At 40.7% G+C, this 12,082-nt stretch overlaps 1 protein-coding gene and 1 long non-coding RNA gene across 4 annotated transcripts; one reads left to right on the forward strand and one right to left on the reverse strand.

The window, feature by feature from the left end:
• Nucleotides 1-2,644: 2,644 nt before the first annotated feature.
• Nucleotides 2,645-3,571, reverse strand: LOC139632298 (uncharacterized). The gene is made up of 2 exons (XR_011693540.1): nucleotides 3,447-3,571; nucleotides 2,645-3,007 (listed from the first exon to the last, which is right to left on the reverse strand). It is a non-coding gene; the product is annotated as an uncharacterized lncRNA (long non-coding RNA).
• Nucleotides 3,572-3,774: 203 nt separating this feature from the next.
• LOC139632466 (arfaptin-2-like) lies at nucleotides 3,775-10,010 on the forward strand. Of its 3 annotated transcripts, XM_071497404.1 has the most exons (10): nucleotides 3,775-4,104; nucleotides 4,286-4,394; nucleotides 4,874-4,982; nucleotides 5,422-5,484; nucleotides 6,047-6,133; nucleotides 6,268-6,371; nucleotides 6,995-7,216; nucleotides 7,296-7,453; nucleotides 7,557-7,731; nucleotides 8,514-10,010. In XM_071497404.1, the coding sequence occupies exons 2-10, from the start codon at nucleotides 4,296-4,298 to the stop codon at nucleotides 8,667-8,669; spliced, it is 1,173 nt and encodes a 390-aa protein (XP_071353505.1). In that variant the 5' UTR covers nucleotides 3,775-4,104; nucleotides 4,286-4,295; the 3' UTR covers nucleotides 8,670-10,010. The 3 variants fall into 3 exon arrangements, with proteins under 3 accessions (XP_071353505.1, XP_071353507.1, XP_071353506.1); XM_071497405.1 differs by lacking the exon at nucleotides 5,422-5,484 and having other exon boundaries at nucleotides 3,781-4,104; XM_071497406.1 differs by lacking the exons at nucleotides 5,422-5,484; nucleotides 6,047-6,133 and having other exon boundaries at nucleotides 3,779-4,104.
• The last annotated feature ends 2,072 nt before the right edge of the window (nucleotides 10,011-12,082 follow it).

Here is a 12,082-nt window from a genome sequence, read left to right on the forward strand (position 1 = left end):
TTTTCTCACAATGTTCATATAATTTGCATTAATAACATATAATCTAGGTTTAAGATGTTGTAGTATTTCCAAGAAACACCGTTTTCAAATCATGGTAATGGAATCTGTCAAAATAAAAAGTTTCCTAACTACCAGCCATTGGGCCAATAAAAATGTGGCTGCATATTCACAAATCATCCTGCTTTATACAGATTTCCAACACTCAATTTTTCCTTTTTTGCACAGTAGTTTTATGACTTTAACACACCCACACTTTACGTGTATGCAATATTATTTTCTCTCAATAGTTACTGCTATCCGGGCTTGGAGAAGCAGCATGATTACTTGGTGAACTGGCATTGTTCTGCATTTGTTGGTCATTTGCAGTTAAATTAAGCCAGTAATTGAGTGTATACACAGTTCGCTAAGGTGACCTCTCTCAAGAGGGGCTTCATTGGCTCAAAATCAAGATTTCATTTGCAAGAAATACTTGTCTGCAACACCTTCCTTAAATATTCTTATTCTTTTACACACACACACACACACACACACACACACACACACACACACATATATATATATATATATATATATAGAGAGAGAGAGAGAGAGAGAGAGAAACTAAAATAAGTGAGATCACAAAATTGAAGATCTGCAGAACAGAACATTGCATGACAAAGTAAGTAAACAGTGTAAAGAAGCTAAACATGCCTTTTCGTGCATATCCTGACCACACCCTCTGGGTGCCAACCAAAGGTAGCCTTCATGAAAACAAAATTAACAACTGCTTTAACACTTCAGTGAAAATGCCAACAAGCCCTCGTGGGATTTACGATTCTTAAATTGCCCCCTCAGTTTATTTGCTGCCTCTGAATGGTTGTCCCTCTGATTATACAGGTGAATTTAATTGGAAACATCAGAACAAAACCAAAGCCTGTATTTTATGGGGGCCATTGCTCTCACGCCATATACCCGAGGTCAGTGTGCTCACTGACACAGAGGTGGGTTGTATAGAAGAGAAAATCTGTCTTGAAAATAAAAAGGACTTATACTTTTCAAATGTTTTAGATGTCACGCTCAGTAAATACAGTACTGAAGTTTGTTTTGTTTTTTCTTTTCATGTGTTAAGATATTACTTCTCTTAGCTGTTTGAGACTTAATTTAAATAATAGAAATACTCTTGACAGCTCATTGTTTATTCTTAAATGAAAGCCTTCAAAAGTAAGGAGATAGAAGAAAAAATGGAACAAAGAGTCTTTATGTCAGCAGTGATTCATATGAAAACACATCTGTCTGTCAAAATAATGTTTCTTGTCATTAGAAATTTAATGTACCCCTCTCTCCATAGTTTGTAACTCAAACCTTTTCAGAGAACTTATTTATCATTTCTTAGGGTAATATACAGTAAAGGGAAAGCACAAAGGTTGGCATTGTTTTTTATGTGTTGTCTTTTTAGACATTCAACAACTGACATTCACAGCATCCAGGGATCCATTATGGTGATGAATTGCTGTTTCTCTGTGAGAGCATTGATTAAACCACCAACTGGGAAAAGAGCTGACAGACTGTTTGAAATGACACATTAAAGACACGATAAAAATTACTTCCATATGCTCTACAATGTAAAAATTCAGCCCTGTTTGTAATTCACACGCAGTACCAGTGCAGGCAGCACCGCTTTGCCATGTTTTTCTGGATTCCCCTGTCACACTCTAGCACTCTTGTTGTTTGCTGCTGCAGAGCACAGGAGATTGTGTGAGGATGAATTTGCCTCCCAACATCTGGAACCATGCTTAATGATCATTAAAAAAACAAGATGAACTTTTCTCTAAATTGACAGGGGGAAGGGCATTGTGTAGGTCTCACACTCCCTTCACATGTGTGCTCTAGCTTTCTGACATTCAGTACAGTCTCAGAGGAGACCCTGATTGAGACCTTTAAAATTTAATTTGGCCTGGTTCTAAATTTATAGGCAACACTAAATTTACATTCTCCTGTCTGAGAATCTTTTCTTTTTTTTTGCCTTTAAATTTCTATCCAAGAGAAAGACAGCCACCGCCACCACCACCACCAATACCCTGGTTAAAGTATGAAACTGTTACGAAGCCACATCTGTGATGTTGATCATATCAACATGCTGAAACGTGAGAGAATTGGTGATTAAACTCTGCTTTAATAAATCTGAAGTAGGCTACCAAATTACAGCTTGCAATCTTGCGCAATGCTAGTAACTAACTGCTGCAGATAATTTCCTTGAGCTCCAATCCAAAAAACAAAACAACTGGTTTTAAAATTCAAGCCTCAGCAACAGCAGACTGTTTGTAGCCCATGAATAATGTGGAGGTCAAAAGGTACCGGAGCTAAAGGATGTTGAGTCAGTCACTCTCTGCAAATGGTAAGTCAAAACATACCCTTTCAATTATTCACTCACCAAACTGGAACTAGGTAGCTGAAATATTTAGCTTTGAGATGATGGTAACAACAACAGCCTCAATACCTTTACATGTCTGTGACTTCAGTTCCTGCCCTCTGTAAATGTATCTTAGTAGAATATAGACATTGATTGACAACTGACTGATCCAAAACATACTGTATTGGGTCTGACTGTTGACAGTATCAACTGTAGCCTAACTTGTTTTCAGGTTACAGGGGATTTACAAAGTGGACTGGCGTGCTGAATAAAAGTCTACATTACACAAACATTGTTCGACAATCTGAGGACCACTTTCTTCTAACTTTTAGATTCCACTTTAGTGTTTTTATACACTTATAGATATCTTGTTTACAGACATGCTAAACATACGTTTGTGTATGGTGCACCACATACCTTGTCCGTCATACTGCCCAAAAATCTGTGAATTTTGGCAGAAAGATCAAACGCAGAACAAATATCATGCCAGTCAAATTGCCTTTGACATGTTGATTTGCTGATAAGGAGGAAAATATGAATAACCCAGCCTCATCATTTGCCATTTTGTTGTCTTTGATCTTGGGGATGCAGTATTCATATTCAGTCATGTGCAGAAGTCTGAGAAAGAAGGAATAGGAAGCTGATGAAGATGAAGGTAGAAGGGCAAAAAGGTTTTGTCAGCATGACATTTTACAACATTTTAAGACATTTTGGAAAATATGGCACTTCTAGGAAATCAGCACATCAAGAAAAATTAACTATTTAACCATAGGAATCCATTGTGGGTGGGTGTGAAGGGCTGGTTCTCTGCTCAGAGCTGGGGTAATTACAGAAAGCCTTCTACATTTGGAGACCATGTGCACTTTCCTAGCATCCCTGATTGAAACAAATGAGGCAAATAATTGGAAGTGTGGTCAGTTTACTAGGGTGAGGTCTAACTTGAGGCCTTTCACATCAGAAAACAAACGACTGTATTTATACAGTTTGATTTCAAGAGATACGCAATCAATGTAACAGGCAGGACGCAACAACCCTCCTCCTAATGATTAATACTCACAATATTTGAGGGTTCTGCGCCTTAATGAAGTTGCTGATGAAGAGTTACCGTATGTGTGACATGTCAGGTTTTTTTTCTAGTTAGTGAGCTCTTAGTGACATCTCACGGAGCAGGGCAGTACTGCAGCTTAGGTAGAAAGCAACGTCAGCACTGCACTACGTGGAAGATGGAGCGGGGGTGGAGCATGGATGTATTACATCCATGGGGTGGGGGCTTTACGACAATGCTCCGTTAAAGGTAACGTCCTTCAAAATAAGAGCATCCATTCACAGTATACCCTTCCAGCCTTGCATTTGTGAAATACCACTCACTAAAATGCATAGTTTGTACGTTTACTCGAAGTGCTTTGCTTTCAAAGCCCCCGAAAATGTGACTAACAATTGAGTGAAAATCGCGCAAGCTTTTATTTCGAAGTGATACTACTAAAGCTGTTGGCTGGCTGGATGCAGGGATTTTCTGGCTGAATTAAATGGAAGCAGGCGGATAACGTGAACGTTGCAAGACAAATAATCATGGATGCAGCATTCAGTGATAATTGAAGAGAGCGGTGCCTTCCCGTTGACATCATCTGGTATCTTAAGTCTGCTGTCTGTGCGAACTGCGGGGTGTTTCTCTTTCGGACGGCTGGACGCGGCTCCAATATCAGGTCGCTACAGTGGTGAGTAAGCTAGCTGTCAAGTAGTAGCCACATCAGCACCGCTGCTGCTAGCCAGCCACGGTAGCATCAGTGTAAGCAAGCTGCCGTGTCGCGACGGCATGGAGAGCCGTTTTGTTATCATTGTCTGAAACTGCGTCCACGACCCCATCTTTATGTGTCAGTGTTTGGCGCTGTCTTGCAGAGATTTCATCATGGCAGACAGTATCATGAGCAAGGCTGCTACCATGGAGATCCCCATTAACAGCAATGGAGACACAGGGACACTGCCAGAGGATGACAGCCTGGAGCAGGTCAGTCAGCCGGTCACCTCACTGACAACAGCCTTTGTAATTCATCTGCGTTGGCGTTTCGGGCTAAGTGTGCGGTTCTCCATCATTTCTCACATGACTTCACAGTCTAGGACTGAGGCTGGTTAGGCCAACTGTTACCTACACAGGCCTGTTACCATGCACAGGCCTGCAGCTATATACAGTAGCAGTGTGCCACTTTTGCATGGCAAGCAGTCAATGAAATGTATGCCTCGCTCGGATACCTTGGTCTTACATGAATGATAAGTGTGTATGTCTGTGGAAAGTAATGCTGAGGGCTACGATATGAAGTAATAAAACAGCACTTTCTTGTTATGGTCACCATGTAACTTGATTTGGAAACAGCCAGTTTCAGTTTACAAAATACAACATAAACTGCATGGTTTCTTCATATTTGAGCAAAAACACACACATAATTTCAAACAATATTTATTTGCAATATTTTGTTGTAAATCCGTCAGGATTTGCAGCAGGTGATGGTGTCTGGACCCAACCTGAATGAAACCAGCATTGTCTCAGGAGGATATGGAGGGCCTGCAGGGGGCATCATTCCAACCAGCACCATCAAAGGTATTCCCGACAGTGCTGACAAACCTGTCCGCCCAGGTTTTGCTTTGATGTTTATTCTTAGAAGTACACTTTGTTCTGCAAAGATATTACGAATTTAAAGGTGCATGAACTAAAAGTTGCTGTACCGTCACTTGAAATTATGATCTTCATCAGTGTAATAGGGTTCTCGATCAGTACCAGTGACCCTGCAATTATTTTGCCAGGTGCTTTGCCCCCCCCCCCCTTCCCCTCAGGTCAATTGTGGATCGCAGACTGTCATGAGCTGTGCCAGGGATCTGTCAATGTTGTTGCAATCCGTCACTCACTGAGAGAGGTCGATACTTAATGCCCCTTTAAGAAACCATAAAGAGAGCTTTTCCTCCTTGTATCTTAATGTGTCACTAGAGAGCTGCTAACCTCTAGGCTCTTGGTTCATACTGCCAACATCCATATCCCTTAGGGCCTGCGATTCGCTTCAACCCTGAGTACCTGGACAGAAGAAGAGCCCCTGCACCAGGACCAGGTGGCTGTGTATTCTAACCACCCTTTTTTTGTTTTCTAAGTTAACCTTCATGCGTTGGTCTGTTTTGGCCCTCTATAAAAGGTTTTGATATTGCTTGACAAAGGGAGTTGTATGCAACCTTGCTTGTACCTCTTCAACTCACAGCTTCAGCAACATGAAATATTTTGGCAGCTGTCAAAATCAGGGATGCACTAACCTGATAGTACAGGACTGTATTGATGTATTGATGTCTATTAAGGGTGTCCTATTTTGTACTATAAATGCACTTTGGATGACTGTTTTATCTTTGCTTGGTACTTACCTTTCATCCTGTGAAGTCCATTTTCATCTTGTTTCATAAATCTTTTTATTCTGCATGAAGCAACTTGCATGGTAAATTATTTCAAAACCTCTTTAACTCCTGCCTATTATGTATCCTCCACCACAGAGCCTAACATTTTCCTCTCAGTTTACATACCCTGCTGTTCGGCTGCATATCTCACTGCCAAGCTCCTCTGACACAGATTCCACTGCCATGCCTTCTTCTCATCCTCATTCTTCATCATCACCATGCTCATTTCAGACATTCGCATGAAATCCAGGGGCGTTGGCTTGCCTAACAGCCAATCTGCAGCCAGTCGACTTGCCCAACACACAGACCAGCATCCAGGTATCACCAGACTCATCATCATGTCCACACTGTCCTCATCCATTGTCATGACCCCACATGGTTTCTGTAAATCTGTAAACTTTGATAGAATAACACTGATTAGAGAATGCATCATTCCTTTCTTCTTCTTTTAGGGTCCTCAAACCATAATGCTAGTAATTCAACTGAAGAAATTACTCGTGGTGTGGCAGTGGAGAAATTGGACAGTGTCAAGAAATGGGGCATAAACACATACAAGGTATTGTGTGCTGTGTTTAGATAATGTGTTTTTAAAAGTTTCCAGAGCATGAGAAAATGGATGGGTTAGTTCTGTTCAGCCCTCTTTACATTACCCCCATAAACTTGTTTATGGTATATGGCACTGAAGAGACACTTAAATATATATGTGGCAATTTTGGGTATCGTGTGGTTCCAAGTTTAGTCATATTAGGTTTGTCATAAGTATATTGTCTGCTTATTATTATATATAAAAATCTTGAGTAGTACTTCTCCTCCTGTTCATATTTTTATTACTTTTTTTCCCAATTCCTGTTTTTATGACTTTTTTTTCCCCAATTCCTGTTTTTATTACTTTTTTATTTTTCCCCTGTTTTATAGCCATTTGTTTTGTCAAATTTTATTGTCCTTTTATTCACACTTATTGTATTGCACTATTCCATTTCTTATCGTAAAGTACTTTGAGCTACATCTCTTGTATGAAAAGTGCTCTATAAATAAAGTTTATTATTATTATTATTATTATTATTATCTTTTCAACTACATATGCATTTTCCAGTCAAAGTAGCTACATGTCTTTGTTTAACTCCATCATATCATTGTATGCTAGGTTTAATTTAATCTCTGTCCATATCCACTATTCAGTGTACCAAACAGATGTTTTCAGAGCGGTTTGGCCGAGGCTCACGAACAGTAGACCTGGAACTGGAGGCTCAGATTGACGTGTTGAGAGACACCAAGAACAAGTATGAAAATATCTTAAGACTGGCCACTGCACTCATCAATCATTTTCAAAGCATGGTGCAGACGCAACAGGCTTTAGGCGACACCTTCACCGACCTCAGCCAGAAGTCTCCGGAGTTGCAGGTACATTGCTGTCAAAGCTGCCTCTGTGACGTGACATGACAATGCCGTTAGTATTTAAAACATCTGTGTTTCTCTGCAGGATGAATTTGGTTATAATGCAGAAACACAGAAGCTGTTGTGTAAGAACGGCGAGGCTCTGCTCGGTGCCATCAACTTCTTCGTATCCAGTATCAACACCCTGGTCAACAAAACAATGGAGGATACTTTGATGACCATTAAGCTGTATGAAAATGCAAGGTAACAAACCCTGACATAGAGTTGAGAAAAGTAATCTGAATTCCAGTAGTGTGATCACCTGGAAGATGAGAGCCTCTGACAGCCTTTGCTGTTTTCTCTGCAGACTTGAGTTTGATGCCTACCGTTCTGATCTGGAGGAGCTGAGTTTGGGCCCTAGGGATGCAGCTGCCATGGTCCGCATTGAGATGGCTCAGCATGAGTACCAGATCCACAGAGACAAATATGAAAGACTGCGCAGTGATGTCACCATCAAGCTCAAATTCCTGGAGGAAAACAAGGTTTGTAGTTGACAAGTTTTTTTTTTTTCTTTCCTTGAAACGCATATTTACAGAGTAACTTAACACCTTCTGAAATCGTGTTTTTGCTTACCATCGGTGGTTTAACTACACACATTGTTGCACTATGACCATCAGTGATGCTGATGCCTGTTGTGAAACAGGTTCAAAACTCCAACAACAGAGGGCAGTAAAATTCTCTGTCTGATGTAACTCCATAAGAAAACAACCACTGAAAATAACTTTTGGCTGGCTTTCTGAATGTGGAAAAAAATGGAAAATTGGGAAATCATCTTTAGAATAGACAGATGCTTGCCAGTCCATCATTGCTTTGTCAGCCCACATTGATTTGTTGCCTAGTTTACATTGTGAAGTGAGCAGACAGACTTTTCATGCACGTAACACAGGCAGAGATAATTACAGTGCAGAGAGAATTCCCCCATTTGGACCAAATTTATCACAGGTCCATGACACATACTGTGAAAACTATAAGACAATTTTTTGCAACTGCAATATTTGCCAAATAATGAAAAATGAGAAAGTTAAATACCAACATTAGCTGCAATATAAGAGTTTTCATGCCTGAAATGTCTTCAAGGGCCTTTTTGACACTTGGGAATTCATCTTAGAGGAATGTGCAAGTTGTTTATGGGTTGATTCCCCAGGAAGAAATCTGAGCAGCTAGTAAATGTCATCTTAACACATGTCCATAGGCTGTGCTTTCCTGTAAACACTTTAAACTGTCTGTAATGGCAGATTTGTTCCTTTGTTTTTTTTTTCCCAAGGTGAAGGTGATGCACAAGCAGCTGCTTCTCTTCCACAATGCTATCTCAGCTTACTTTGCTGGCAACCAGCAGCAGCTGGAACAAACTCTAATACAGTTCAATGTGAAGTTAAAGCCCCCAGGATCAGACAAGCCGTCCTGGCTGGAGGAGCAGTAAAGATCGCTCAGGGTTCAGCTGTCTGAGATGTACAGTGAAGAACATGACATTATGGGTAGATGGACAAGAGTCAAATGTGTAAAGTAGGATCAGTCGAGTGATAAAGAAAAACCTGAGAGATGAGTTTTGTAATGTTTTTCAGTATCACCTGTTTTACATTGATGGAACAAGGGTTTCAGCTGTATTTAGATTTTTTTTTTTTTTTTTTTAATTGACCTTTTGGTACTTAATTGGTTCTTTACGTAGCACAATCATTTACATGTACATCACTTCTTATTTATGTACACTATAGTCTACTATTGTGGAGATACCCCTTGGCAGTTTTGCACATGCAATATTTTGTTGTTTTTTTTTTTATGTTGTCGAAAGCGTTATCTTTAATATTTCAGAGTATATCACATGGGAGGAATTCCACAAAGCAGATTAGCAAAATAGTGGAATAATGTCAAAAATGTTTGTCTTTATTTTCATGTGTATGCATCACTGCACCATATTCTTCAAGTTTTCTGTTTAAGATTTAAATCAAACTCATCAGGATTTTTTAAGTTATCCCACTCTGTTTCTAATGGCGCTTTGCGGAATACCTGTGTGAATGGTCAGTTTACAGTTTACATGCATAGAAGGGAATATATATATGTATAGTGAATATAGTGATTTTCTCTAACCTAATATACAATCCATAATTAATTAGACCTCCTAAATATTTGGTACCTTCAGCTATGTCCTTTTCAATCCAACACAGTTACAAGTATCTGTCTTTTTTACTCCAGTGTTTACACATGGAAACAAGCCTCAAAATCAGATGTAATAGAAGTGATCCATAAAGTGGACGCTTCTATGATAAATACAGACATCTCAGTTATCATAAAGAAATCCAAATCAAATGCGACACATAGCCAGTGTATGATTATATTTGACTGTGTTTCAATAGGAGGTGCCAGGTTTTGAGACTGATTTTTTTGAAGTCTCAACTTTTAAAATACACACAGTGAACACACGTGCCGCCACGCGTGCTCTATAGGTTACAGCGCAAGTTTCAGTGTCTGTTCAAGGACAGAATGTATGAGTGCATTTTTCTTATTTTAGGTTATTTATTTACCAATCTGTTTGTAACATAACGTTGTATGTTACGTAAGCTTCTTTTAAATCCTAGTCAGCTGATTGTCTTTGTCTTGGTCTGCATTTCCAATAAAGTCTGCTGGATGTTTTGTTTCACTGAAGTGTGCAGTCGACACAATTCTGTCAGTTTGACAGGGGATGCTTTCACAGAATATGTACAGAAAAATCACGATGTATGTAATATGTATGTATATGACAATACAGTCTGATATATCTCTAAAATGCTTTCTATGACTTATTCCTAACCATACTTTCATTATTTCCTTCAAATGGTCATATTAGTTCGTGATGTCAGTGCTCATAAGATTATTGATCACTTGTTCAGTTTTTCTTTAATTTTTTTTTTTTCCCCCCTTTTTTAATTTGGCAGCAATTCTATGCTTTTGCTGCTATCGGAAACAGGAAATACTAACTGCATGAGATAATTACAGTAGATCAGCTCATTACCCTTCCCAGTAGTAAAAGACTTGAGTAAAATTCATACAATTAAAATATTGAATGAAATTTAGTGATTAATTTCCAAAGGAAATGAAGAGAAAAAAAACCTTATGTGTGTTTACACTTACTGAAAATCACTATGTGTTTTGTCTACTCCGCCAGTTCTTACAACCTACGGAATTAAGCAAACCTTTAACAGTATAAGAAAGAAAACATTACAAACTTGGTTTTAGCTGTTACACAAGACTTTGTGGTATATTTCTTAACCGCAAACAGATGTGATCCTGTGACCTGTGTGCATTTAGTGTATTTAATTGTTGCTGGGCCTGATGTTATTTTCACTGAGCAACTAACAGTAGATTAAACAAGACGGTTGTTTTCTGTGTGCTGCTGATAAAACCTCCCAACATGGCAATACAGCAACATTAAAATCACAATGTTCTTATGAGGATTCCCTTCTCTCTTCTCTCTGAGTAACCCTAATTGCAAATGAATACAATACAATAATATACAGAATTGATCCCGTAAGCATATCCCTTATCCCCTCTCTTCTTAAACTGCGCCTCGGTAGAAAAGTGTATGTAAGTGTATGTAGGCTTTTTAAGAAGCAGAACCCCCACAAAGCAGCCGGTCCTGACTCTGTCTCTCCATCATCCCTGAAGCACTGTGCTGATCAGCTGTCTCCAGTGTTCACGGACATCTTCAACACCTCACTGGAGACCTGCCACGTGCCAGCCTGCTTCAAATCCTCCACCATCATCCCTGTCCCCAAAAAACCAAGGCCCACAGGACTAAATGACTACAGACCCATTGCCCTGACCTCTGTGGTCATGAAATCATTTGAGCGCCTTGTCCTGTCCCACCTCAAATCCATCACTGACCCACTCCTGGACCCCCTGCAGTTCGCCTACAGAGCCAACAGGTCTGTAGACGACGCCGTCAACATGGCTCTCCACTTCATCCTCCAGCACCTGGACTCCTCAGGGACCTATGCCAGGATCCTGTTTGTGGACTTCAGCTCTGCCTTCAACACCATCTTCCCGGCTCTGCTGCAGGACAAGCTCTCCCAGCTGAGCGTGCCTGACTCCACCTGCAGGTGGATCACTGACTTCCTGTCTGACAGGAGGCAGCACGTGAAGCTAGGAAAGCACGTGTCTGACTCCCAGACCATCAGCACTGGATCCCCGCAAGGCTGTGTTCTTTCTCCTCTGCTCTTCTCCCTGTACACCAACGCCTGCACCTCCAGCCATCAGTCTGTCAAGCTCCTGAAGTTTGCAGACGACACCACTCTCATTGGACTCATCTCTGATGGCGATGAGTCTGCCTACAGGTGGGAGACTGAGCGTCTGGTGACCTGGTGCAGGCAGAACAACCTAGAGCTAAACGCTCTGAAGACAGTGGAAATGATAGTGGACTTCAGGAAGAGCCCAGCCCCACCCACCCCCATCTCCCTGTGTGACTCCCCCGTGGCTACCGTGGAGCATTTTCGCTTCTTGGGAACCACCATCACACAGGATCTCAAATGGGAGCTAAACATCAGCTCCCTCATCAAAAAAGCTCAGCAGAGGATGTATTTCCTGAGGCAATTGAAGAAGTTCAACCTGCCAAGGACTATGATGGTGAACTTCTACACCTCCATCATTGAGTCCATCCTCACCTCCTCCATCACCATCTGGTACGCTGCTGCCACGGAGAGGGACAATAACAGACTGCAGCGTATCATCCACTCTGCTGAGAAGGTGATTGGCTGCAATCTTCCATCCCTCCAGGACCTGTACGCCTCAAGGACTCTGAGGCGTGCAGGGAAGATTGTAGCTGACTCCTCCCACCCTGGACACAAACTCTTTGTTGACACT

The sequence above is a fragment of the Trachinotus anak genome, unplaced genomic scaffold (assembly GCF_046630095.1).
Source record: "Trachinotus anak isolate AG129_WGS33_773 ecotype Australia unplaced genomic scaffold, CSIRO_AGI_Tana_v1 ptg000014l, whole genome shotgun sequence".
NCBI lineage: Eukaryota > Metazoa > Chordata > Actinopteri > Carangiformes > Carangidae > Trachinotus > Trachinotus anak.

Excerpts from the sequence above, each read along its gene's own strand:
- LOC139632466 (XM_071497404.1), top strand. The coding sequence starts at position 4,296 with ATGGCAGACAGTATCATGAGCAAGGCTGCTACCATGGAGATCCCCATT. Across the intron at positions 4,983-5,421 it reads TCCAACCAGCACCATCAAAG|GGCCTGCGATTCGCTTCAAC; the intron begins GTATTCCCGACA and ends CATATCCCTTAG. Across the intron at positions 7,217-7,295 it reads AGAAGTCTCCGGAGTTGCAG|GATGAATTTGGTTATAATGC; the intron begins GTACATTGCTGT and ends GTTTCTCTGCAG.